This window comes from Podarcis liolepis, assembly GCF_965112155.1.
Source record: "Podarcis liolepis genome assembly, chromosome: 6".
In the NCBI taxonomy this organism is placed as follows: domain Eukaryota; kingdom Metazoa; phylum Chordata; class Lepidosauria; order Squamata; family Lacertidae; genus Podarcis; species Podarcis liolepis.
Window position 1 is genome coordinate 7,467,076 of NC_139559.1, and position 22,818 is coordinate 7,489,893.

Sequence of the window (22,818 nt, forward strand, 5' to 3'; positions counted from 1 at the left end):
ATGCAAGGTTTATTCATGCTTTGCGGAAAGGGGGGGAGGAGGAGGAGGAGGAGAAGCCCCTCTTCTCAGCCAAGATTTCATCCCCCCCCCTCTCTTTTCTTTTTTGTCTTTAGCCCGGTTTTTCTGTTGTTCCTTCCCATAAGGGAAGTGTTTGGGGTTTGGTGGGGGGGTTGGTTTGTAATAAAGCAAAAGACCTATTTGTTTTGCAGCTGTGGGGGTGGAGGTCTGAGGAGGGCAGTGGGGTTGTAACTATATCTCAGGGTGGGATTTTGCTTGGGGCGGGCAGGGGGTTGCAAACAAAAGGAAGCCCATCAAAGAATGGTGTGATGAAAGGAGAAGGAGACCTGGAAGGCAATCTCCACTTCTACCCTCAGCAGACATTTTGAGAGAAGAAGACTCCGAAGGAAAGCAGGCAAGGACTTTGTACTTCTTACTTTTTTGATGGCCGTGGGACTTCTCCTTTCAATTCCCTCTCATCCCCCACCCACCCCTTCTCTCTCTCTCTCTCCTCTCTCTCTTTCTCTTGGGTGCTGGGTGCATGACTTGGTTGGTTCATTGCTATCCTGAAACTAAAAACTGAGGGGGGGGGGGACTCCTCAGAGGGACTAGCACTCCAAACCACCTGATACCATCAAGAGATGGTTTTGTGGGAGCTGCCTGCCTGCCTCCCCACCCTCACCCCAACCCCACCCAAAGAAACCTTCTGGAAACAGCTTCATTTCTGAAATTAGGGGCACCCAAGCTCAAAGGACACTTATAGCCTGGGGACAGGAAAAGCTGGTTATGGCTTCTCAAGGCTGTGCAGTATCAACACACACACACACACACACACACACACACACACACACACACACACACGGCTGCCCTGCCATTCAATTCATAGACTTGTTCCTCCTCCCACCCAGCTCTTGTTTCTCATTTTGCCCAAAATAAAACCTGAAGCTTTCTACTTGGGCAGGTCATCTGCCACCAATATTCTTCTAAGGCAAAACTGAAAGGCAAGTTTGGATAACTCAAGAAAAGCAGTAGAGTGCAAAGGTCTGTCTGATCCAGTATTCTGTTCCCAGCAGTGGTCATCCAGATGTCTCTAGGAAGCCCACAGGCAGCGCATAAAGGCAGTAGCCCTCCTTTGGCATTTCCCCCTTGCAGCTGGTATTTGGTGGTACCCTAACTCTGAACCTGTAAGTTCCATTTAGCCACCATGACTAATAGACCTATCCTGAGATTCATGATCTGAGGACTTGAGAGGACCAGAGGCTCAATTTAGAAGTTTCCCCACATGTAACCAGGTGGCCTTCCTGGACATGGCGCCCTCTAGATGTTCCTAGACAAGAAATCCCATCATTCTGACCTTGGCCATGTTGCTTTGGTCTATTGAGCATTGTAGTCCAACAACATGTGGTGGGACCTCCAAATGTTCCTGGGCTACAACTCCCATTATCCTTGACCATTTGGCTCAAGGGAGATGGAGTCCAGGAACATCTGGAAGGGAGCAGGGCTCCACCCATCCTGACCTTTGGACATCCAATGATGGTCTGAAGATAAAGTCTACAGGTGCCTGATTGTGGGAACAGTCACACTGGGGGTAGGACCACAGGACATCCCCCTTCCATCTCCCTCCCTGTTTTAGCCGTAAGTATGAAATGCAACTTATGAAGGAGGACCAGAACATTTCAATGAGAATCACGTTTCTCAAGGGGGTGGGATTCTGCACATCCTGTTGTAAATATTTAGTGGGGCAGGGTTCTTTCCCTCCAATTAATGCATGATGGTCAAGATACTATTTGTATCGTAAAATGCATGCTGTGTCTGGCAGGAAGAAAAAATCTCTCCCAGACTTGTAAGGAAATGATGTTTCTGTTTATGGTAAATGTTGTGACCTTGGGAAATGACTATGCTCTTGGGAGCAAGGGACAGTTTGCAACCATCTGCTGAATGACCCCAACCAACTTTCTTAGAAAACACTTGCAAGCTCCAGTGCTGGCCTGGCAATATTTCTGCATCCTACAGAAAAGAACATGTGGGATGTGGTTGCCTAGCAACTGCCACTGTGGTGCTCTCCCTTCTCCTGGACCATTAATGAAGCATGGCTGCTGTCAGGAGGTAGCTGAGCACATCGGAAACATATGCTGTGGGCATCAGTTTACTTGTGTTTTTGATATGTTCTGAGCTTGCTGTCTGATGGGCCCTGATGAATCTAGGGCCCGTTTCTGACCTTGAATTTGAAGGTTGGACCATTCCACAGAATCCAAATCCTGCCTGGTGGAATGCTGAAATCTGGGGCATTGGAGCTGAATCTGGCTAACTGGCCGTATTGTTTTCTCCCCTACCCACCCACTCCAGGGCCAGGTTTGACAGGTGGGCAAGGGCACTCATCAGCCAATCCGCTGATGTCACAATGAAGTGACAAGAAGGGCCAGAAGTTCAGAATTGAGCAGAAGCAACAAAGATGTCCAAACCAGTTTCCACACCCCATTTGCCAAGCTTTTAAAGATGAGGTGTGGTGTGCTCTCTCACAAGGCTCACTCATCCTGCAAGGCTGTAGGGGGCTGCAAAAATGTGCTTCTTTGGGCTGGGTGGATCTGCTCCCTTATGCAAAGGCAGTGTCTGGTTTTAGGTGGCAAGACTGTACTCTTCTGTTGAGGTTCCTCTTCAGTCATTGCCACCTCTGGTTCTGGCTCACCCCTTGGCTGCACAGAGCCCTCCTGAGTCTCCCACTGAGAGTGTCCACTTTGCAGAAAAGCAAGGGAGGGAGGCCAAGCATCCTTGATCCCTCCTCGCAAGCAACTGAAGTCTGAGTAGAAAGAGGAGCGCTCCCTTCAGCAGCTCAGCTCCTCACCATCCAGGCCTTCCCGCTGTTTTTCCTAGCTTCCCCTCCTCTTGCATCAGGGCTTGTCAACCCAAGCCTGACCCTAGTAGTACTGCAGAATTCGTGGCAAGAGTGCAGTAATGCAGTCTTGAGGTTACTAATGCATGGACCATATTTATCCTGATCTAGATATGGATGGCCATAGCTGGGATATCAGGTGAAACTGGCAAAATACACTCGTAGCCACTGGAGTCTTCTAATGGCAAGGATGTGCCCAGGAGCTACATACCTGCTCCTTTGAAGGTTGTACAATCCCACTCAGAACAAGCAAATGGCCCATCTTCCAGATACGGGAACTACCTACCCACAAAACCTCCATATAAAACAGTTTCCTGTGTTTCTAAGGCAGCATCCCAGAGAGGCAAGAGCAGCCAGTGCAAAAGGAAACGGGATAAGAGAAATAAAATACATAAAATCCTTTTAATTTGAATTCAGTCACGATGGTGATGGGTCTGTCTCTGGAGGAGCAGGTGAAAGAGCTGGGTACGTTTAGCCTGGAGGAGAGAAGATTAAGTGGAGAACTGATAGCTGCCTTCAAATATCTGGAGAGCTGTCATGCAGAAGATGGAGTGGGCTTGATCTCTGTTGTTCCAGAAGGCAGGCTAGAAGAGATGCTTGAAATTGCAGGGAATCTGTTTTCAGCTGAGCATTTGGAGAAGATTCCTAGTGATAAGAGTTATTCTATAGGACACAGGTAGGGAGCCTCAGACCTGAAAACCAAACGTGGCCCTATTTTTCTATAGCCTTCAGAGCCTTTCCCAGTCCACACCCCTTTCCGATGCCCTTCAGGGTCCCTGCTCTGCTCCTTCCATGAATGCTTTTGCCTGGGTGGAATATGTAATAATGTTTTGTACCTGGATGGGGGCTGAGGTCTATGGTGTCATGTTGGAGAACCCTACGATGATAATTCTGGGTGACTTCAACGTTCACACAAAGGCTGTCATTGGGCAGGCGTGAGACTTCACGACCTCCATGACAACTTTTGGGCTGTCTCAAATGGTCATTGATCCAACACCAGGCTACCCTTGATGTTGTCTTTACCCCAAGTGATATGAGAGATGGAGTGGAGGTACATGCACCCCCTTGCCATGGCTGGACCATTATCTGTCAAAGTTTGGAGAGGTAGCAGCAATTCTCCCCTATAAGGGTGAGGGCCCATTTGGATGACCCACTCTCAGAGACTGGTGGAACTTGATATATTCCTGCATGCTCTCGGGGATTTTGCAGCAGAGAAAGCTGATGATCCCATCAAAGTCCTCTTCTTGCTATGAAATGGCAAGATGAAATGGGATGGTGACGTTCTCTCTCTTGAGCACCCTCTCTTGTGGAGCCCAAGTGGTTCCTTGGTATTTGGGGGAGCTTTGGGCTTTGAAGCAAGCTGGACAAAGACCAGAGCATAAGTAGCACGAGTCTCGCACCAAAGCAGACTGAACATTGGTTAGCGCACATAATCTTGTCCACCATGTGCAAGGATCATTTATCTCTGTTGTGTTCTGCATTCAAACATTTGGGGGCCCTTAATTCACACGGAGAGCTCAGCATCCTAGACCCTTCTAACCCACACTGAAGCAATAGGAGAAATACTGTTAACTATATATAAAATGGAGAAACTGAAATCTCAGTTTGGTACACTATTTACCTTGGCAGCAGCATGGACTTCCCTCACCATCTCTCTTCCTTGTTTTCTCAAAGCTACCCAAGAATTTTTTCTTCCTTTGGGGACCCACAGAGTTCTAGGATTCTTTCCCAGTGTCAATAAGCATTTTTATACAGGCAATCCAACAGACCATTGGTGGAGAACCTATGACTTTCCAGTTATTGCTGGACTGCATCTCCAATCAGTCCTAATCATTGACTATGTTGGCCGGGGCTGATGAAAGTTACAGTCCAACAACATCTGGAGGTTCACTAGTTGCCTATCCCTGTGGTAGATGTTATGTTTCTGGCCAAGTCCCTCACCAAAGGGAGTGAAATTAGCAGTCATGGAATAAGAGAACAGACCTTTTATGAAATGGTGACTGGTTAAAAGCAGAAGGTTGGAATCAATAGGCAAATGGGGTGTTGAGTTTGAGGAGGAGCATTTTCCTCCCCACCCTTCTAGATTTCCATGTAAAGCCAGAATTGGGGCCTTTGTGGATTGGATAGGTGGCCACCCAGCTTGCAAATGCATGGCTTGCAAATGCATTGCGTATGCACTGACACACAGCCTCTAGTTCCCACTCAGGCAGCCCAGAGTACACACAAATGAGGGCAGTGTGTAATTCAGGCAAGTAGTTTTAGAAGATTTAAATCAGTATTTTGAAAAGATTTGCCATCTCAGCTGGAGGGTTTGGTTTGGGGCTTTCCTTTTGCGATTTCTATGAAACGGTGGTTGCACTGGTGCGTTGATCCAGAGAAGAAAAGCTATTTGTTTGCAGGGTATACTCCCAGTGGTTAATATTTCCTGTGGTTTGGGTCTAAAGATGCTTGAGCAAGAGCAGCTACTGCAAAATGCGTAAACAGAAGCTTCAGGACCATCGGTTTGTGGCCGGGGGAGTGAGGGTATGTGCAGAATTTTAACATCTCCGTAACGAACGTTTCCACATGGATGGTAATTAAAAGATTTTGTTGGAGCGGGACTGAGCAATGTTTAAATTAGATTGAGGCTTTTAATCAAGAAGGCTAATTTGAACAACATCAGACTCTAGAGACTGGGAAAGGGAACGATCAGTTTCTGTCCTGCATCTCTTAGACTTGATGCCTGCAAGTGTCTTCTCCCTGATAACCCATCATGGCTGCCGGAAAATGGGGAACAGGTAGACCGAGCCAGTGGAAGGGCGATGATCTGGGAGACTTGGGGGAGGAAAACAAAATAACTGGGAGGGAGGAAACAGCAGGGGAGAGAAAGTGGGGTGGCACAGAAGTTAGGAAGGAGGGAGGCATATTCCCGCACACACATTGGATCCAGTAAAATTGAACTTTCATGGGTTTTTCCCCAGAAGTTCATTCCCCAAATCTCCATCAGATCACAGATCACATTTGTCTCTTTTGATTGAGCTGTAAAAATAGTGGACCTTCTGCCTTCCAGCACTGTCATTGCTCAAAAATATCCTTATGCATCCTTGTAACCATATCAAAACATAGTTCATTCCTATGAGAGCCAGTGTGGTGTAGTGGTTAAGAGCGGTAGACTTGTAATCTGGGGAACTGGGTTCGTGTCTCCGCTCCTCCACATGCAGCTGCTGGGTGACCTTGGGCCAGTCACACTTCTTTGAAGTCTCTCAGCCCCACTCACCTCACAATGTTTGTTGTGGGGGAGGAAGGGAAAGGAGAATGTTAGCCGCTTTGAGACTCCTGAAGGGGAGTGAAAGGCGGGATACCAAATCCAAACTACTACTACTACTACTACTACTACTACTCTTCTTCTTCTTCTTCTTCTTCTTCTTCTTCTTCTTCTTCTTCTTCTTCTTCTTCCTGCCTTCACACATGTGTCCTATGATTTGTTGATAGTTTCATTGTCCTGTGTAAAAAAAAACCATGAAGATCCATGAGATCTGTGCCCTAGATCAACATTTCTGTGGCTTTAAGCGCAATCAAAATTAAGCAAAATAGAATTAAGCAGCCTCCATTAAGCCTGGTCCTTTCTTTAGGCAGAGTGAGGCAGCCTCCTCAGGCAGCTGATTTTGAGTGTCGCAAGAGGGCAGCAAAAAGTTGTTTTTTATTGTATATTTGTCTCCCAGGGAAAGGCATTTGTGAGCTTTTTCTGGCGCAGATACCAACAGAACTTGGCCAGCTACACTGATTGTGTGGTGAGAATCATTTAGATTTTCACATCTGATATCTATCATTGTTTAGGCCAGCCCTGAGAACAATAGAACACAGTGCAGAAAATAGCAGCACTAAAATAGCAGCTTTAATGCAACCCATACAACCAGCAGGTTGTTAATAATGAAAAAAGCTTACCAAGCTGATGGACTGCGCCAAAATGGCAAAGCTAACTGGAAAACTCAGGAACCAAGAGGACAAAAACTTTAAAAAAGAATTGGAAAAAATTATAATTTACTTAGGAGACCACTGTAAGCAGATGAAAACATTAGCAGCATTTTAATTTCACTTGTAATGTAACAAATACTATGGATAATATGGATGGATACAAAATACAGATTATGAAATAAGATGTAGTTGAAAACGTTGACGATAGGAGGGGATGTGGGGGGAAGGCTCGAGATTCAGAGAAATGTATACGGATAGGTATTTGGTATTGATATAAACTTATATTTGTAAAATCCAATAAAAATGATTTCAAAATAAATGAACAAACAACCATGCAGATAGTTTTTTAAAAAAAAATGAAAAAAGCTTGATTTCTTTTTCTGAAAAGATCTTCAGTAGATGCCTAGAGACAAAAAGAGGGGAAGCCTGATGATTCTCCATCAGGAGGACATTCCACGGTGCCACCACTGAAAAGGCCCAGCGTCTTGCAGCTGTCCATGACATCTCACATAGCAATGGGACAGAAGGTAAGACTATTGATTTCAATGTTCATGCCAACCATATAATATCAGATGTGTCAGCAAATATGGTGTCTAGCCTTCTTTATTCAAGGACGTGGAACCTCAGGCCTGGTGGCCAAATGTGGCCCTCTAGCTCTTTCTACCTGGTCCTCAGGATTCTCCCCAGCTCACGCCCACTCCTCAGACACACCCCTTATCCCTGGGGCCACACCCCTCATTGGTACTGCTTCCCACCCTCAGCTGTTTTTGCCTGGCTGGAATGTGCCCTTGAACTCTGACGATGATCACAGCTAATTTATTAATTGCCTTCTAAACCACCATCTGAAGGCGATTCACACAGAGGATAATCAGAAGCATTTAAAAATTCAAAACACAACATATACATTTAAAAACTGACAAAAACCGCTGGGAGGAGTGTAGAGAGAAGAAATGTCAAGGTGCGTCTGCAACAGCACAATCGGATGTCTTCATCTGCCCCGGCTGCAACAAAACATGTCTCTCCCAAAACATGTCTCTACAGCCACAGCAGGCGCTGTAACTCTATATTGGTTCGATTTCAAACTCTGTAGGCATGTGCCAATAGGTAAAGTTTTTGCTAGCCATTTACAGAAAGCTTAGAGTACCAACTCATAATGTATTAACAGGTGGTTTTCTTCCTTTCAAGAAAGAGACATGTGAATTGTTCCCTCAGATCTTCCCTGTCTCTTCTTTCTTATCTTAAGTGACCCAGATGCCAATGGCTGCCAAGCTTTATGTTCTCATCCGCTGGCCAGATGGAAGCCGTGTTATCAACATTGAAAACATCAAGGAACCACGGAAACCTTTCCACCTCTATGAGGCTGGGGAGCAAGTTCTGGCCCGATGCCCAGGCTTCAGTGGTCTGTATTGGGGAATTGTGGAAGGAATAAGCGGTAAGCAGAACTCACTATATAGCTAAGTTTTTGTAATAACCAACAAACAAACACACTTCCATTAATGGGTGGGTTTTATGGAGGTACTGCCTTGAAAATTTGTTCTATTTGCTCTCCAAGATCTCAGAAGTTCCTCCGTTGTTCTGCTCAAAGAGGAAAGAACCCCAAAACCTTGAAACTCTTTTCCCAAGTCTTATCAACTTTGAACAGCCCAGGACTCTCAACAGGCCATCCTGTGCCCATAAGGGATCAAAGGATGGCATCCACTAGGGATGCAGGATACGTTTGGTTTTAGCAATTCGCAGCATGTGAACCACAGCACAACTAAAATCTGCACTTCTCCAAGCATTGCAATGCTGTTCTCCAGCACAAATAAAGGTAAAGGGACCCCTGACCATTAGGTCCAGGTGTGGCCGACTCTGGGGTTGCAGCGCTCATCTTGCCTTATTGTCCGAGGGAGCCGGCGTACAGCTTCCGGGTCATGTGGCCAGCAGGACTAAGCCGCTTCTGGCGAACCAGAGCAGCACACGGAAAGGCCTTTTACCTTCCCTCCAGAGTGGTACCTATTTATCTACTTGCACTTTGACATGCTTTCGAACTGCTAGGTTGGCAGGAGCAGGGACCGAGCAAGTGGTTTAACCTACACCAATAGGGAACAAAAAATGTGCACATTAAGTGAAAGTGTGCGGAACTGCATAGCAGTGTGCTTAGAGTGTTGGGCTCGGACCTGGGAGACCAGAGTTCGAATTCCCACTCAGCCAGGAAGTTCACTGCCAGTCCCTGCCTCTCAGCCTAACCTGCTTCACGCCTTGAGCCATCTTGAGTTCCTTGGAGGAAAGGCGGGATGTAAATGTAGTGAATAAAGAACAATAATACAGGTGTTAATATAAATAGCATACAAAATACATTACATCAGGGGGGAATTGCTTGCAAAAATAGATATATTAGGGAATACGAGGACAAAAATGCTGATTTTTTAATATTACAAACATGTGCAAACGTGGTGAACTGAGCTTAAGTCTGGAAAAAATGGAGAGATCTCCATCGAAGAGATTTGTGCATCCCGTACATCCACAACACAGCTTGACTAACAACCAGCATTCACTGCAGGCCCAGAAAAGTGTGGCTCCATCTCCCCGCAATTAATCAAATGTTTTTTGCTTCCCTCAAAATCTGAGTAGAAATTTCCTAATTTACCCTTGAAGATAACTAGTGTCACAGAGTGATTTAAAATGGTGGTCCTGTACAAATGTACAGGAATAAGTCCTGTTAGACCTGGTAGGACTTAAGGTAAAGTTAAAGGGACCCCTGACCATTAGGTCCAGTCATGGCCGACTCTGGGGTTGCGGCGCTCATCTCGCATTATTGGCCAAGGGAGCCAGCGTACAGCTGTGGCCAGCATGACTAAGCCGCTTCTGGCGAACCAGAGCAGCGCACAAAAACGCTGTTTACCTTCCCGCCGGAGTGGTACCTATTTATCTACTTGCACTTTAGCGTGCTTTTGAACTGCTGGGTGGGCAGGAGCAGGGACCAAGCAACAGGAGCTCACCCCGTTGCGGGGATTCGAAACACCGACCTTCTGATCAGCAAGCCCTAGGCTCTGTGGTTTAACCCACAGCGCCATCCGCGTCCCGGTAGCACTTACTTCCAAGTAAATATTCATTAAAGCTGGGCTGCAGAAGACCAACCATGAACCAGATCATGAGGTCCTTAGTTCATATCTTGCCACTGCTATGAGCTCACTGAATGGGCCTTTGGAAAACTTCTGTCTCTTGACTGCAGTCTGCTCATCTGCAAAATGGGCAGAATTCGTAGCTTTTTTTGAGGACTGCTGAAACAATGAATTGATCCAACGAAATCACTGTGCATGTGGAACTTCCCCTCCTTATCATTCTCCCTGTGCCCTCAGTCACCCAGAAATCTGCACCAATGAAGTGAGAAAACCCTCACAGCAGATTTGGGGGTGGGGAGGGCTTGCAGAGGTGCACCGAGGGCTGGGGGGGGGGGCAGTGCGGAGAAAAAGGGGAAGTTTTGTTGGGCAAGCCAGATTTCTGCTCATGCAATGACTTGGAATCAATCCACTGTATATGAATTGCCTTGAGTATTCCAAAGCATTAAGTAAATGGCATGTATTATTGTTGTCAAAATTTTGTATTGGGCAAAAGTTGATGACGGTTCTACAGCGCAGTGGGATGGATTTGCCTGCAACCTTTGTGGAGGTGAAAAATGAATATTAAAAGGCCTTTCTTCCAACAGAGCATAAATATATCCTGGAGAAAAAGCTACAAGAGGATAAAGAACTGCTGGAGATGTTGGGTAAGCAGAGTCCCTAATTGTGCTTTGTAAGTACAGCAGGGGCTCAGGGCAGTCCAGTATTAAATTTTCAAAACATAATTCAGAAAGGATCTAAATTAGTATGGTTCCAAAGCTTCCTTCTGCATTTTCCCTACCATTCTACACCAATAAATGAGAACAGATATTGCACTTGAAAATTGTATCAAAGGGGAGAGATAATTATCATTAAATGCTCGTAGATGGGGCATCCTTACCTTACTTCCGAGGTGGCCAAAAGACTTTTGTGGCTGTCCTTTATTTCATTCCACAAATCATCTCAGCAGTGATCTTCATTTTGCAGCCTCCCTGGGTGCCTGCACTTCCTCAAAATCCCATGCTATTTTTGGTTGAACTTCCCTATAAGCATTGGGAGATGGGGAGGCTGTCTACCATGTTCCTGGCAGTATGAAGGGGAAGGGGAATAGATTCAGTTAATAATAATAATAATAATAATAATAATAATAATAATAATAATAATAATTGTTATTATTATTATTATTTTATTTTATTATCTATAGCCCGCCCATCTGGCTGGATTTGCTCAGCCACTCTTGACGGCTCCCAACAGAATAAAACTTCCAGCATTAAAAACTTCCCTAAACAGGGACTTAAATGTGGACTTACTGAATTTGCTGTTTTCAAAACAAATATGTGAACCAAAACACAGCCTTCAAAATTCAGTGCAATTCTCTGGCCAAGAAATGTCTACAAGCATGCAGATACTTAGCTATTTTTTACATATAAATGCATATAGTAGTGAAAATAATATACAAAAATGCATTTAATTGGAGAAAATGGCTTTGCAGAAATGTGTACACACTAAAATGCTGATGAATTTTCATGAGGACTTTTTTTTTTTAATCACAAGCGGAGAAATACAGAACTGAATTTAAGACTGGAAAAATGAGAAACTGAGAGAAACTAAAACTGGCATCTCTACCTGACAGCTGTGAATTGTTGTTTTTAAAAGAGGAAGTCAGTTTCCTTAGAAGAAAAATCAGCAATCACACAAATGTCAGACACTTGTTACCCAGCCTTCCTACTTTCCTATAAGTGAGATAAAGTCCTGGGGGAAGATAACTCTTCCTTTGGCTTCTTCTTCATATCAGGAAGTGCAGGCAGCTAGGGAGGCTGCAGAGCTCTAGAGAAATGTCTAATGGAAAGAAAACACACACACACACACACAAACAAACAAACACGTAGTGTGATGGTCAGAGTGTTGGACAAGGACCTAGTTCTGGTCTCCACTCAGCCATGAAGCTCACTGAGTGACCTTGGGCCAGGCACTGTCTCTCAGCTTAACCAACCTCACAGGGTTGTTACAAGGATAAAAAGAGGAGCGAGAGAAGCATGTACTCCTTGGAGGAAAGATGGGGTGCAAATGTAATAATCAATAAATGTTCTTCCTGGCCTCTGTACTTGTGGAATGCTTGCTGGGCAGCTGGTCCTGATGCAGCCAGTCTGCACTGACAATATTTAGCTAGATCAACCAATGCTCTGACTCGGTGTAAGATACCATCCTACATTCCTAAAAAGTTTAGGCAGCAGATGCTGTAAAAGTTCCCTGTTCAAGTTCCTGGAAAGCCACAGCCCATCACAGTAGATGACAATGTGGGACTAGACAGACTAGTCTTTATAAGGGAATTCTCAATATGGAATATTTTAATCATGCTATACAGTGCAGTTCTTTGGCCAACAAATCTGTACAGTGGTACCTCTGGTTATGTTCGTTTCATGTTACGTTCTTTCAGGTTACGTCCTGCTGCGACCCAGAAGTACCGGAAAGGGTTACTTCCGGGTTTCGCCACTCGTGCATGCGCAGACATGGAAAACGACATCATGCGCATGCGCATAAGCGGTGAATTATGACCCGCTCATGCGCAGACACACAGCTGCAGGTTGCGCTCTTTTCATGTTGCGAACGGGCCTCCAGAACGGATCCCGTTCGCAACCAGAGGTACCATTGTACAAGCAAGAATAACACACACAGTGTTATTGTTTGGTGCACTTTTCCTGATTTCAGATGATCAGTCAGCAGTGCAGAATCTGGGGCCACCACAGCCAAAGAGGTCCAGAAAGTCCTTTCCCAAGTGGAACCCAGGGAACGGTTTGAAGAAATGCTCCAGTGATAAAGATGTTGAGACCACTGTGGAAGATGAAGAGGCTGATCTCCAGCAAGATCCTGCTACCTCTTCTGGCCTTAGAGAGGTGCGCACCCTTGGTGTCAGGATGAGGTCCCATTCCTCTGAACCAGCCACTCCTCACTCTTCTACTCCCTTTCATGTATCGCCTTCTTTCCTAACGATATCTTCTGCTGGGGCATTCCCAAGAGGGGCAACGAGGCCAAGCCCAGCAACCAGAGGTAAAACATCTGTTATGATCAAAGAATGGAACGAGGGTGCAACAGGTGTACAGCAAATGTGAGATGATTACATTCATTTGTATTCTCAGCATATGAGCCTGCTAATTTGTATGCCATGTGTTCTGAGTTGTGGGAAATTGCAGTCAAACATAACTATGCATGAGTGCTAGTTAGTGCATGGAAGAGCTGCAGGGGTCAGCAAACTTTTTCAGCAGGGGGCCAGTCCACTGTCCCTCAGACCTTGTGGGGGGCCGGACTATATTTTGGGGAAAAAGAAGAAGAATGAATTCCTATGCCCCACAAATAACCCAGAGATGCATTTTAAATAAAAGGGCACATTCTACTCATGTAAAAACATGCTGATTCCCGCGGGCCAGATTTAGAAGGTGATTGGTCTGGATCCAGCCCCCGGGCCTTAGTTTGCCTACCCATAAGCTAAGGCAATAGAGTTGAAGTCCTAGGCTCAGCTAGGTCACTCTCCCTTTTCTCCAATAAGGGAGGAAGTGAAGACTTCTTCCTGTTATCTCTCACTGCATGCCATGTAACTGATCAAGGAAGATGTGCTCCAAGCTTAGAGCATGTGTTTGAAGCTACACTAGTGGCCAAAATTGTGGGAACCTTTTGGGGAAAGTGTATTTCTGAGGTTTGATGGCTCATAACAGCTGATTGGCTCTCTAAACACTCATGCTCAATGGCTACATTCAAATGAAATCAATCACCCTAAGCAAGTTGTGCTTCCTTTTTCTGGTTATTTGGCTATAACTTTTGATAGGTAAAGGTAAAGGTACCCCTGCCTGTACGGGCCAGTCTTGCCATCTCTAGGGTTGTGCGCTCATCTCACTCTATAGGCAGGGAGCCAGCGCTGTCCGCAGACACTTCCGGGTCACATGGCCAGCGTGACAAGCTGCATCTGGTGCGCCAGCGCAGCACACGGAACGCCGTTTACTTTCCCGCTGGTAAGCGGTCCCTATTTATCTACTTGCACCCGGAGGTGCTTTCGAACTGCTAGGTTGGCAAGCGCTGGGACCGAACAACGGGAGCGCACCCCGCCACGGGGATTCGAACCGCCACGGGGATTCGAACCGCCAACCATGCGATCAGCAAGTCCTAGGCGCTGAGGTTTTACCCACAGCGCCACCCACGTCCCTTTTGATAGAAACATATAATTGAACAAACTTTGTTGCATTACATTCTTCAATAAATTATCTTTCCATTGATTTACAATTTTATGGTATTACTTAAAAAGAAGTTGTGTTATGAGCCATCAAACCTCAGAAATACAATTTTTCCAAAAGGTTTCCACAAGAGTGTTCTGCCCGTGTTTTCCTTGCTGCTGCTTGGATAAATTCATGAATCTGCCCTTTGGCATGCTTTGTACGTGAAGCATTTTAAACTTACTTCACAGCGTGGTCTGTTCATTTTAAGCAGGTTAGAAGAAGAGGAGTGCTTTTTGCAAGTGGACTGATTGGGATAAAAAGATTTAACAGCCTACATTCCTAACACTTCACAGTGCTGCTTAACTTTTATGTGTTTAAACTCTGCTACTGGAGGCTTCTCTCCTGCTGGAGATCCCCAAGCCAAACGGAGGACATAGATGATGCCTTCCTGGAACAGATGGCCAAGCATGCAAAAGGAAGGGAGATAGTAGTAATGGGGGACTTCAATTACCTGGGTATTTTTTGGATGTCAAACTCAGCCAAGAGCATAAGGTCAAACAGATTCCTCACTGGCCTTGCAGACAACTTCATTGTCCAGAAAGTGGGAGAAGCAACAAGAGGAACAGCCATTTTAGATCTGGTCCTAACCAATGTTGATGACCTGATTAGTGGGGTAGAAGTGGAAGGATCATTAGGCATGAGTGATCATGCTCTTCTGAAGTTTACTATACAGCGGAAAGGAGCAGCCAAGCATACTAGGACTCAATTTCTTGACTTTAAGAAAGCCGACTTCATAAAACTTAGGGAAGTGCTGGGTGAGATCCCATGGACAGTAATACTAAAAGGAAAGGGAGTTCATGATGGCTGGGAGTTTGTTAAGAGGGAGATAGTAAAAGCACAACGTCAGGCAATACCAATGAGACGGAAATATGGAAGGTGCCTAAAGAAGCCAGGGTGGCTATCTAAAGAACTTTTAACTGAGTTAAGATTAAAAAAGGATGTGTACAAAAAATGGAAAAGGGGGGAAACCACCAAAGAGGAATTCAAACAAATAGCCAGCACATGTAGACACAAAGTCAGAAAAGCTAAAGCACAGAATGAACTCAGGCTTGCTAGAGAGGTTAAAAGCAACAAAAAAGGCTTTTATGGGTATGTTCGTAGCAAAAGGAAGAACAAAGAAACAGTGGGGTCACTCAGAGGAGAAGATGGTGAAATGCAAACAGGGGACACAGAAAGGGCTGAACTCCTCAATGCCTTCTTTGCCTCAGTCTTCTCCGATAAAGAAAACAATGCCCGACCTGAAGAATTTGGAGCAAATGATTCAGCAGAGGAAACACAGCCCAGAATAACTAAGGAGATAGTACAAGAATACTTGGCTAGATGTATTCAAGTCTCCAGGGCCAGATGAACTGCATCCAAGAGTATTAAAAGAACTGGCAGATATGATCTCAGAACCACTGGCAGTCATCTTTGAGAATTCCTGGAGAACAGGCGAAGTCCCGGCAGACTGGAGGAGGGCAAATGTTGTCCCTGTTTTCAAAAAGGGGGAAAGAGAGGACCCAAATAATTACCGCCCAGTCAGTCTGACATCAATACCAGGGAAGATTCTGGAGCAGATCATTAAGCAAACAGTCTGTGAGCACCTAGAAAGGAATGCTGTGATCACCAATAGTCAGCATGGATTTCTGAAAAATAAGTCATGTCAGACTAACCTGATCTCGTTTTTTGACAGAATTACAAGCCTGGTAGATGAAGGGAACGCAGTGGATGTAGCCTACCTTGATTTCAGCAAGGCATTTGACAAGGTGCCCCATGATATTCTTGTAAAGAAGCTGGTAAAATGCGGTCTTGACTATGCTACCACTCAGTGGATTTGTAATATATTTGTAGTATATATTTTCCTCCCACATGAGTTTCATACAGAATTTCCTCCCTTGCAAGGGCTTCCTTCCCCACTGTGGAGGAAACGCAATGCATACAAAGGAATGACTTTGTGGCTCTTCTCCCTCCATTGAAATGACTGATAAATTGTGGATTTGAGGGGCTTCCTGTGAGCATAGAAGCATATATGAGGTTTCTGAGCATGAAGATGCACTTATCATTATTGAAAGATCTACAATGACTCCCAGTACATTTCCGAGCACAATTCAAAGTGTTGGTGCTGACCTTTAAAGCCATAAATGGCCTCAGTCCAGTATACCTGAAGGAGCGTCTCCACCCCCATCGTTCAGCCCGGACACTGAGATCCAGCGCCAGGGGCCTTCTGGTAGTTCCCTCACTGTGAGAAGCCAAGTTACAGGGAACCAGGAAGAGGGCCTTCTTGGTAGTGGCACCCGCCCTGTGGAACACTCTCCCACCAGATGTCAAAGAGAAAAACAACTACCAGACTTTTAGAAGACATCTGAAGGCAGCCCTGTTGAGGGAACCTTTTAATGTTTAACAGACCACTGTATTTTAATACTTTGTTGGAAGCCGCCCAGAGTGGCAGGGGAAACCCAGTCAGATGGGCGGGGTATAAATAAATATTATTATTATTATTATTATTATTATTATTATTATTATTATTATATTACATTTGGAGCCGACTCTACAGTAACCTTAGACTGGATCTTCTCCTCAGTATCTCTGTCAAAGAAATCAGAAAAATCACACATCAAAATGGATACCTAAATGCTGTTGAATCCTTAGAAGGCCATCACTTTAATGTGGTGGTCATAAATGTATTGGTTGCACTTAGAACAACAAAGGGGTTTTCATCTGCCATGTTTAATTTTACATAATATTTCCTTATCCTATCTTCTTTTTTAGATTACAATAACATAGCAACTAGGAGGAGGTCTGATGATCCTCTGGCCCAATGTCAGAAACATATCTTCATAAACAGGTAATGTATTCCCTGTTACGATATAGAAGCAATGCGGCCGCGAGCTGGTAGCTTGAAAGCAAAACATAATGCGAATGTTGGGACTGTTCCGTGGGAAACAGAGGGACAGTCTATTCACAGTGCAGAGGGCACCGGAAGTAGCTCAGAGTGTAATATGAGCTGTACAGGAAGTACAGGAGGAGTTTGTCTCTCGGCTGCTGGAGCTTGAAGAGAGCAGTCATGTTTTCTGTAATACTGCAAAGACAGAAATAAAGGCATGTAAATACATTTCTGTCTATCTCTTTCCCCTGCCTGGGGGGGCAGGAAAGAGGGGGGGTGTTCTTCTCGCGCTGAGAAGGATCACCTATCGCGACCTAGCCTGTATCCCGCCGGGGAATGCAGACAGGGAGGTCAACCGGAGATCAAGCCGGGTGCCTGGAGAGTGGCCAGTTTCTCCTGATAAAGGCTTGATTCCCAACATTCCCCCCCTCCCCCTGAAACCCCCCAAATTGTACAAATGTGTCATGGTATACAGATCAAGCATTTTCATTTTCATTAGGAGTAGGGGTTGGGGAGAAGTTTAATTTGGTTCACATTTAAAGGCCAACCTGTGTAATCCACACTTTCTGAAAGTATACGCAAACCGAAACACAGCCATCCTTTGAAATTTGCACTTCTCTGAATTTTGCAATGCAGTTCTCCATCCAAGTACAAAAATGCATGTACTAGGGTAAAGTGTCCCTAAAAAATGCAAATAATTATTATTATTATTATTATTATTATTATTATTATTATTATTTATACCCCGCCCGCCCCAGCCAAGGCCGGGCTCAGGGCGGCTAACAAGCAATAATAAAAACAAGTTGAATGATTACAACTTAAAAACAAAATTAAAATACAACATTAAAATATTGAAACATTAAAATATTAAAATGTAGCCTCATCGCAGGAGAAGAAAGGAAAAGAAAAAAGAAAGGGAGGGAGGGAATCAAATTGGCTCCAAGCCAAAGGCCAGGCAGAACAATTCTGTCTTACAAGCCCCGCGGAAAGAAATCAGATCCTGAAGGGCCCTGGTCTCATGAGGCAGAGCGTTCCACCAGGCCGGAGCCAGAGTTGAAAAGGCCCTGGCTCTGGTTGAGGCTAATCTAACTTCCTTAGGGCCCGGGACCACTAGGGTGTTGCTATTTATGGACCTTAAGGCTCTCCATGGGGCATACCGGGAGAGGCGGTCCCGTAGGTACAAGGGTCCTAGGCCGTGAAGGGCTTTAAAGGTCAAAAGCAGCACCTTAAATCTGACCCTGTACTCCACCGGAAGCCAGTGCAGCTTGAAAATATATTAATGAAATAACACAAAAATGCATTGTAGAAGGGGAAACTGCTTTGAAGAAATGTATCTATTAGGCAAATTTTGCAAAGAAACGTGGAAACATTAACAGAGGAGAAATGAGAATCCGAAACTGACAGATTCACCCATCCCTAATTAGGAGTGCAATTCAGTTCCTGGCAAAATGTGTTAAGAGGATTTTAAGTTGAGCGGTGAATGTGCATAATCACCAGCCATGGTGCACATTCACCAGCCCTCGTGGAGAATGTGCACATAATCCTTCCATGGAGAGGCAATTGTGCACATTTCCTGGTCCATATACACAAACAGGCCTTGGAGGATGTGCATATGGTGAATGGATTTTGTTTACACTTGGGAGAAGAAGATGGTTAAAGAATATTTTGCTCAGCTAGAGATGAAAGCAGATGAGCTGCATAATGTGCAGGAGGGTTGTGCTAAGACACAGGTGGGGAACCTCAGACCCAGAAGCTGAATGTGGTCCTCACAGCCACTCTGTTTGGCCCTTGAGAGTTTCCCTAGGCTCCACACCCTTCCCAGGCCACATACCCTTCTCGCCCTGTTATGCAGCCTCCTTGGATGTTTCTGACTGCTTGTAATGTATTAATAGAATCTGATATAATGTCTCGTGCATGTCTGGATGGAGGAAAGATAAGTCTGTGTGTAGACACTAACCAAAAAAGGGGGAAAAAATACATTTGCTTTTCTGCCCAAGTTTGCCTCCAGTTGCACCCATCAGTGTCAGCACTTCACACACACAAAATGAAACAAAACCGTATAATCTTCTCTTGGTCTAAAGATAGTGGGTTGTTGCTGTTTTTAATGAACTCTGGAGTCACTTGTTTCAGCTATCTGTTTGTTCTTCTAGCTGTGACAAGTCAAAGGACACCAATTCTCTGGAAATGGATGGCTTTGAGGTGGCTCAGAAAGTCTTCAGTGCTTGTGAAATGGAAAGGTAATCTGGCAGGGAAGAGACCCATCGGCCCCTAATTGCATTTCTAGCATCTTGCGGGAATATAATGGGATATAGATTAGACATGCCTGGAAACCTAATAGCAATTTTCAGGCCCACAAACTCACCTGGCTTTTCCACTGGATGGATTCTAGCTGGAGTGTCCAGCATTGCTAGTGATGGCAGAGAAGTGAAATATTTCAGAATCACATACCAGCCACTTACTAGGTGGGTTCCTAACCCAAACACTATTGTTTTCCTTCTGGCTAGAACTACATAGGGCAGTTCCAGCAGTGGACTGTGACACCCCTATGTTTAATTCTTCATAACACTTACACCAGGGTTGAGTAACCCTTTTCAGTCTCAGGGTCAAATCCTCAGCAATTTCTCATAACATTCAGAACTGCTGTGCTGAAGTACAGGGGTCACACACCAGTAATTAAAGGTCTGATATAAAAATGTCAGCAGCTGAAATTTTCCTCATAATTGTATTTCCAGATTAGAACAGGCTTGCCCAGTCTAATTTGTCCCAGCCACACAGCTGTAAAGGTGTAATGCACCATTTGCTTTCTTCCTATCCCTGTACTTCTTGCTGCAAGCTGCTCCTATTAGAAGAGAGCATATCTCTTCAGCAAAGAAAATACAGGAAATGCCTCGTGTTCCTTCCTTCTGATTGCTTAGTAGCAGCAAGTGTGACTAAGTATCGTTCACAACAGCAGCACCTTCATATCTGCCTAATTAGCCGGAGAAGGTTGCCACCTTATTTTGTTTCCTAACTTTCTTTATATTTCATAATTTACTTATTTATTTCATTAAATTTATATACCGCTTGATTATAAAGAAACCTCAAAGAGGTTTACAAAAAGATAACACACAAAATCAATTAAAAAACCACAACCATACTTTAAAACAGATGCACGTTAAAATACCGAAACAGAATAAAATTACCTCAACTTTCTAAGCATCTGGGTAGGCTTGTCTAAACAAGAATGTTTTTAACAGGCACTGAAAAGTGTACAAGTTACAGGTAGGTAGCCATGTTGGTCTGCCGTAGTTGAAACAAAATAAAAAAATTCCTTCCAGTAGCGCCTTAGAGACCAACTAAGTTTGTTATTGGTATGAGCTTTCATGTGCATGTATCTGAAGAAGTGTGCATGCACACAAAAGCTCATACCAATAACAAACTTAGTTGGTCTCTAAGGCGCTACTGGAAGGAATTTTTTATTTTGAAAAGAGTACAGTGAAGGTGAATGCTTGATCTCAATAGGCAGGGAGTTCTAATGTGCAGGTGCTGCCACATTAAATGACTGAGTTTTTATGCACGAGGAACGGGTATGTGGCACGTGTAGTGGTGCCAATTCCATTTATCAAAGTGGTCGAGTGGGCGCATGTGGGGTAAGGCGATATATAATTGACTTCCCCCTTTTTGTTAACGGAAGCTAAGGCTCTAGACCTCCAGCTGGAGGTGACGGGGGGAGGGAATGAATGTGAAGATGAACTAGAAAGTGTTCAAAGTTCTACCCCAACATGAACTTCCTTCACCTTTAGTTCACCTGGCAATTATGGGGACTACTTCCAGGAGTAGCTCTGAGGTTTTCGCACTACATCCAACTGAACTAGTTCATTTCAGACATCTAGAGGGCACACGGTTCAGTAAAGCTGACTTAGATGGCTTGACAAAAAGAGAAAAAGAGAGAGAGAGAGAGAGATGTTTTTGGACAACGGATCTGTCCATAGCTATTAGTGATAACAGCTGAATGGAACCTCCATTAGAAGCAGAATGTCACACTGTGTACCAGGTGCTGAGGACTGGAGACAAAGAATAAGAAAAGGCTGTCATGTTCATTCTCTGTCTGTGAGTGCCCCAGACATCTGATGTTCTAAATTGATGTTCTAAAGGGAGTGCTAGACTGGAGGTCCTTTATCTGATTAATCAAGGCAGTTCTTAAGTGCTAAAAAGAGTTTGTTGCTATTGCTGCTATTGTTGTTGTTGTTTAGTCGTTTAGTCGTGTCTGGCTCTTTGTGACCCCATGGACCAGAGCACACCAGGCACTCCTGTCTTCCACTGCCTCCCGCAGTTTGGTCTGATAGCTTCATCATCCATGAATTTGTCTACCCTCCTATCCCCCCCCTTTTAAAGCCATGCATGTTGTTGCTTGACTCCTCTAGGGAAGAAAAGATCGAGCATCTTGAACAAATGGTCCTCAGCCTCCAGAGAGAAGTCCTCTCCTTGAAGCGGAAAGTGCAGTACCTGGAAGCCTCCTCCTTTAAGGAGCAAGAGCCCGCATGCCATCCCTGTGAGGCATCCGAACTCTTCAATGGGTACACCAGGGGGCAACTCAAAGAGGCCATCCGGTTTGACCAGAAGATCAGCACCGCTTGCAAAACACTCCTCTACAAGCTCTTCAGTTCTGACTATATACAGAGCCATTCCATCACGGGGAGGCGGGGAAACACCTTCCGGGAGGCTAAGCCCATGATGGACGAGAGATGCATAAAAATCATCAGGGTTTTGCTGAAGCAGAAGTTTGGGGACCATCTGAGTGACACGGTGATCACGGAGAAGATCCAGAACGTGCAGAAAGCTCTGAGGCAGAAATTCAAGACAGAATGTCTCTGAGATGCACCATCCCATCTGTAGATGAGATAGGGGTTCCCTGCTACGTTATCACCAGCGTTGATCGGGGCCTTGGAGATGAAAGACGCCTACTGTTGACACCCCAGATCTTTGCTGTCTGATCTTGAAAGCCTTTCTGAAGCTGAAGCTGCTACCATCCTGTCATTGGGAATACGGATCTATTGCTTACCCTACGCAGAAGTGGAGCTAAGAGCTGTGAAGCAGGCAGTTTGCCATACACACCAGCTCATAAACTGATTTCCATATGCTAGGAGACAGATGAGATGTTAGGAAGCAGGACACCACGTGAAGCTCAGCTGGTCATAAAGTGATATCCACATGCTGGGAGCCAGATGAGACTGGAACCTCTTATAGAACAGCAATACAGTCCCAAACACTCTTTTCTAGGAATAAGGTCCACTGAACTCAGTGGGTCTTCTGAATGGATAGGCATAGGATTATGCTTTCATTGATTTTGGATTGTATTCATTGTTTTTGTTTGCGCTACCAAATTAGCATTCTGCCTTCTCACTTTGTATGTCTTTTGCTCTCTCTCTCTCTCTCTTTCTCGCCTTCTCCATATTAAATGGCTCATAAATTTTCTATTTTATGTTGTTTTTTCCGTGTGTATATGCAAAACAAGAGCCCATTTATTATGGAGGCCTCAAAGAGCAATACAGTTTTTTTTAATAGCATGAGTACAGCCTGTTCAGTAATTTTTATTTCTTTTCCCCCCGTAGGAGCAAATGGCAGCCATTCATTTATATGGCAGGAAGTCTAGAGGTGCACACAGAAAGCTCAATGGGTGGGGCTGGATGTGCTCCCTACCTCTGGAGAGATGCAGTACAGTGGTACCTCGGGTTAAGTACTTAATTCGTTCTGGAGGTCCGTTCTTAACCTGAAACTGTTCTTAACCTG

At 44.8% G+C, this 22,818-nt stretch overlaps 1 protein-coding gene across 2 annotated transcripts; it reads left to right on the forward strand.

The window, feature by feature from the left end:
- Positions 1–274: 274 nt before the first annotated feature.
- LOC310708804 (uncharacterized protein) lies at positions 275–22,510 on the forward strand. Of its 2 annotated transcripts, XM_083507635.1 has the most exons (8): positions 275–412; positions 7,230–7,368; positions 8,085–8,273; positions 10,530–10,589; positions 12,631–12,969; positions 16,935–17,010; positions 19,200–19,286; positions 21,453–22,510. In XM_083507635.1, exons 3-8 carry the CDS (start codon positions 8,093–8,095, stop codon positions 21,901–21,903), a joined length of 1,194 nt encoding a protein of 397 aa, XP_083363761.1. In that variant the 5' UTR covers positions 275–412; positions 7,230–7,368; positions 8,085–8,092; the 3' UTR covers positions 21,904–22,510. The 2 variants fall into 2 exon arrangements, with proteins under 2 accessions (XP_083363761.1, XP_083363762.1); XM_083507636.1 differs by lacking the exon at positions 8,085–8,273.
- Positions 22,511–22,818: the final 308 nt, after the last annotated feature.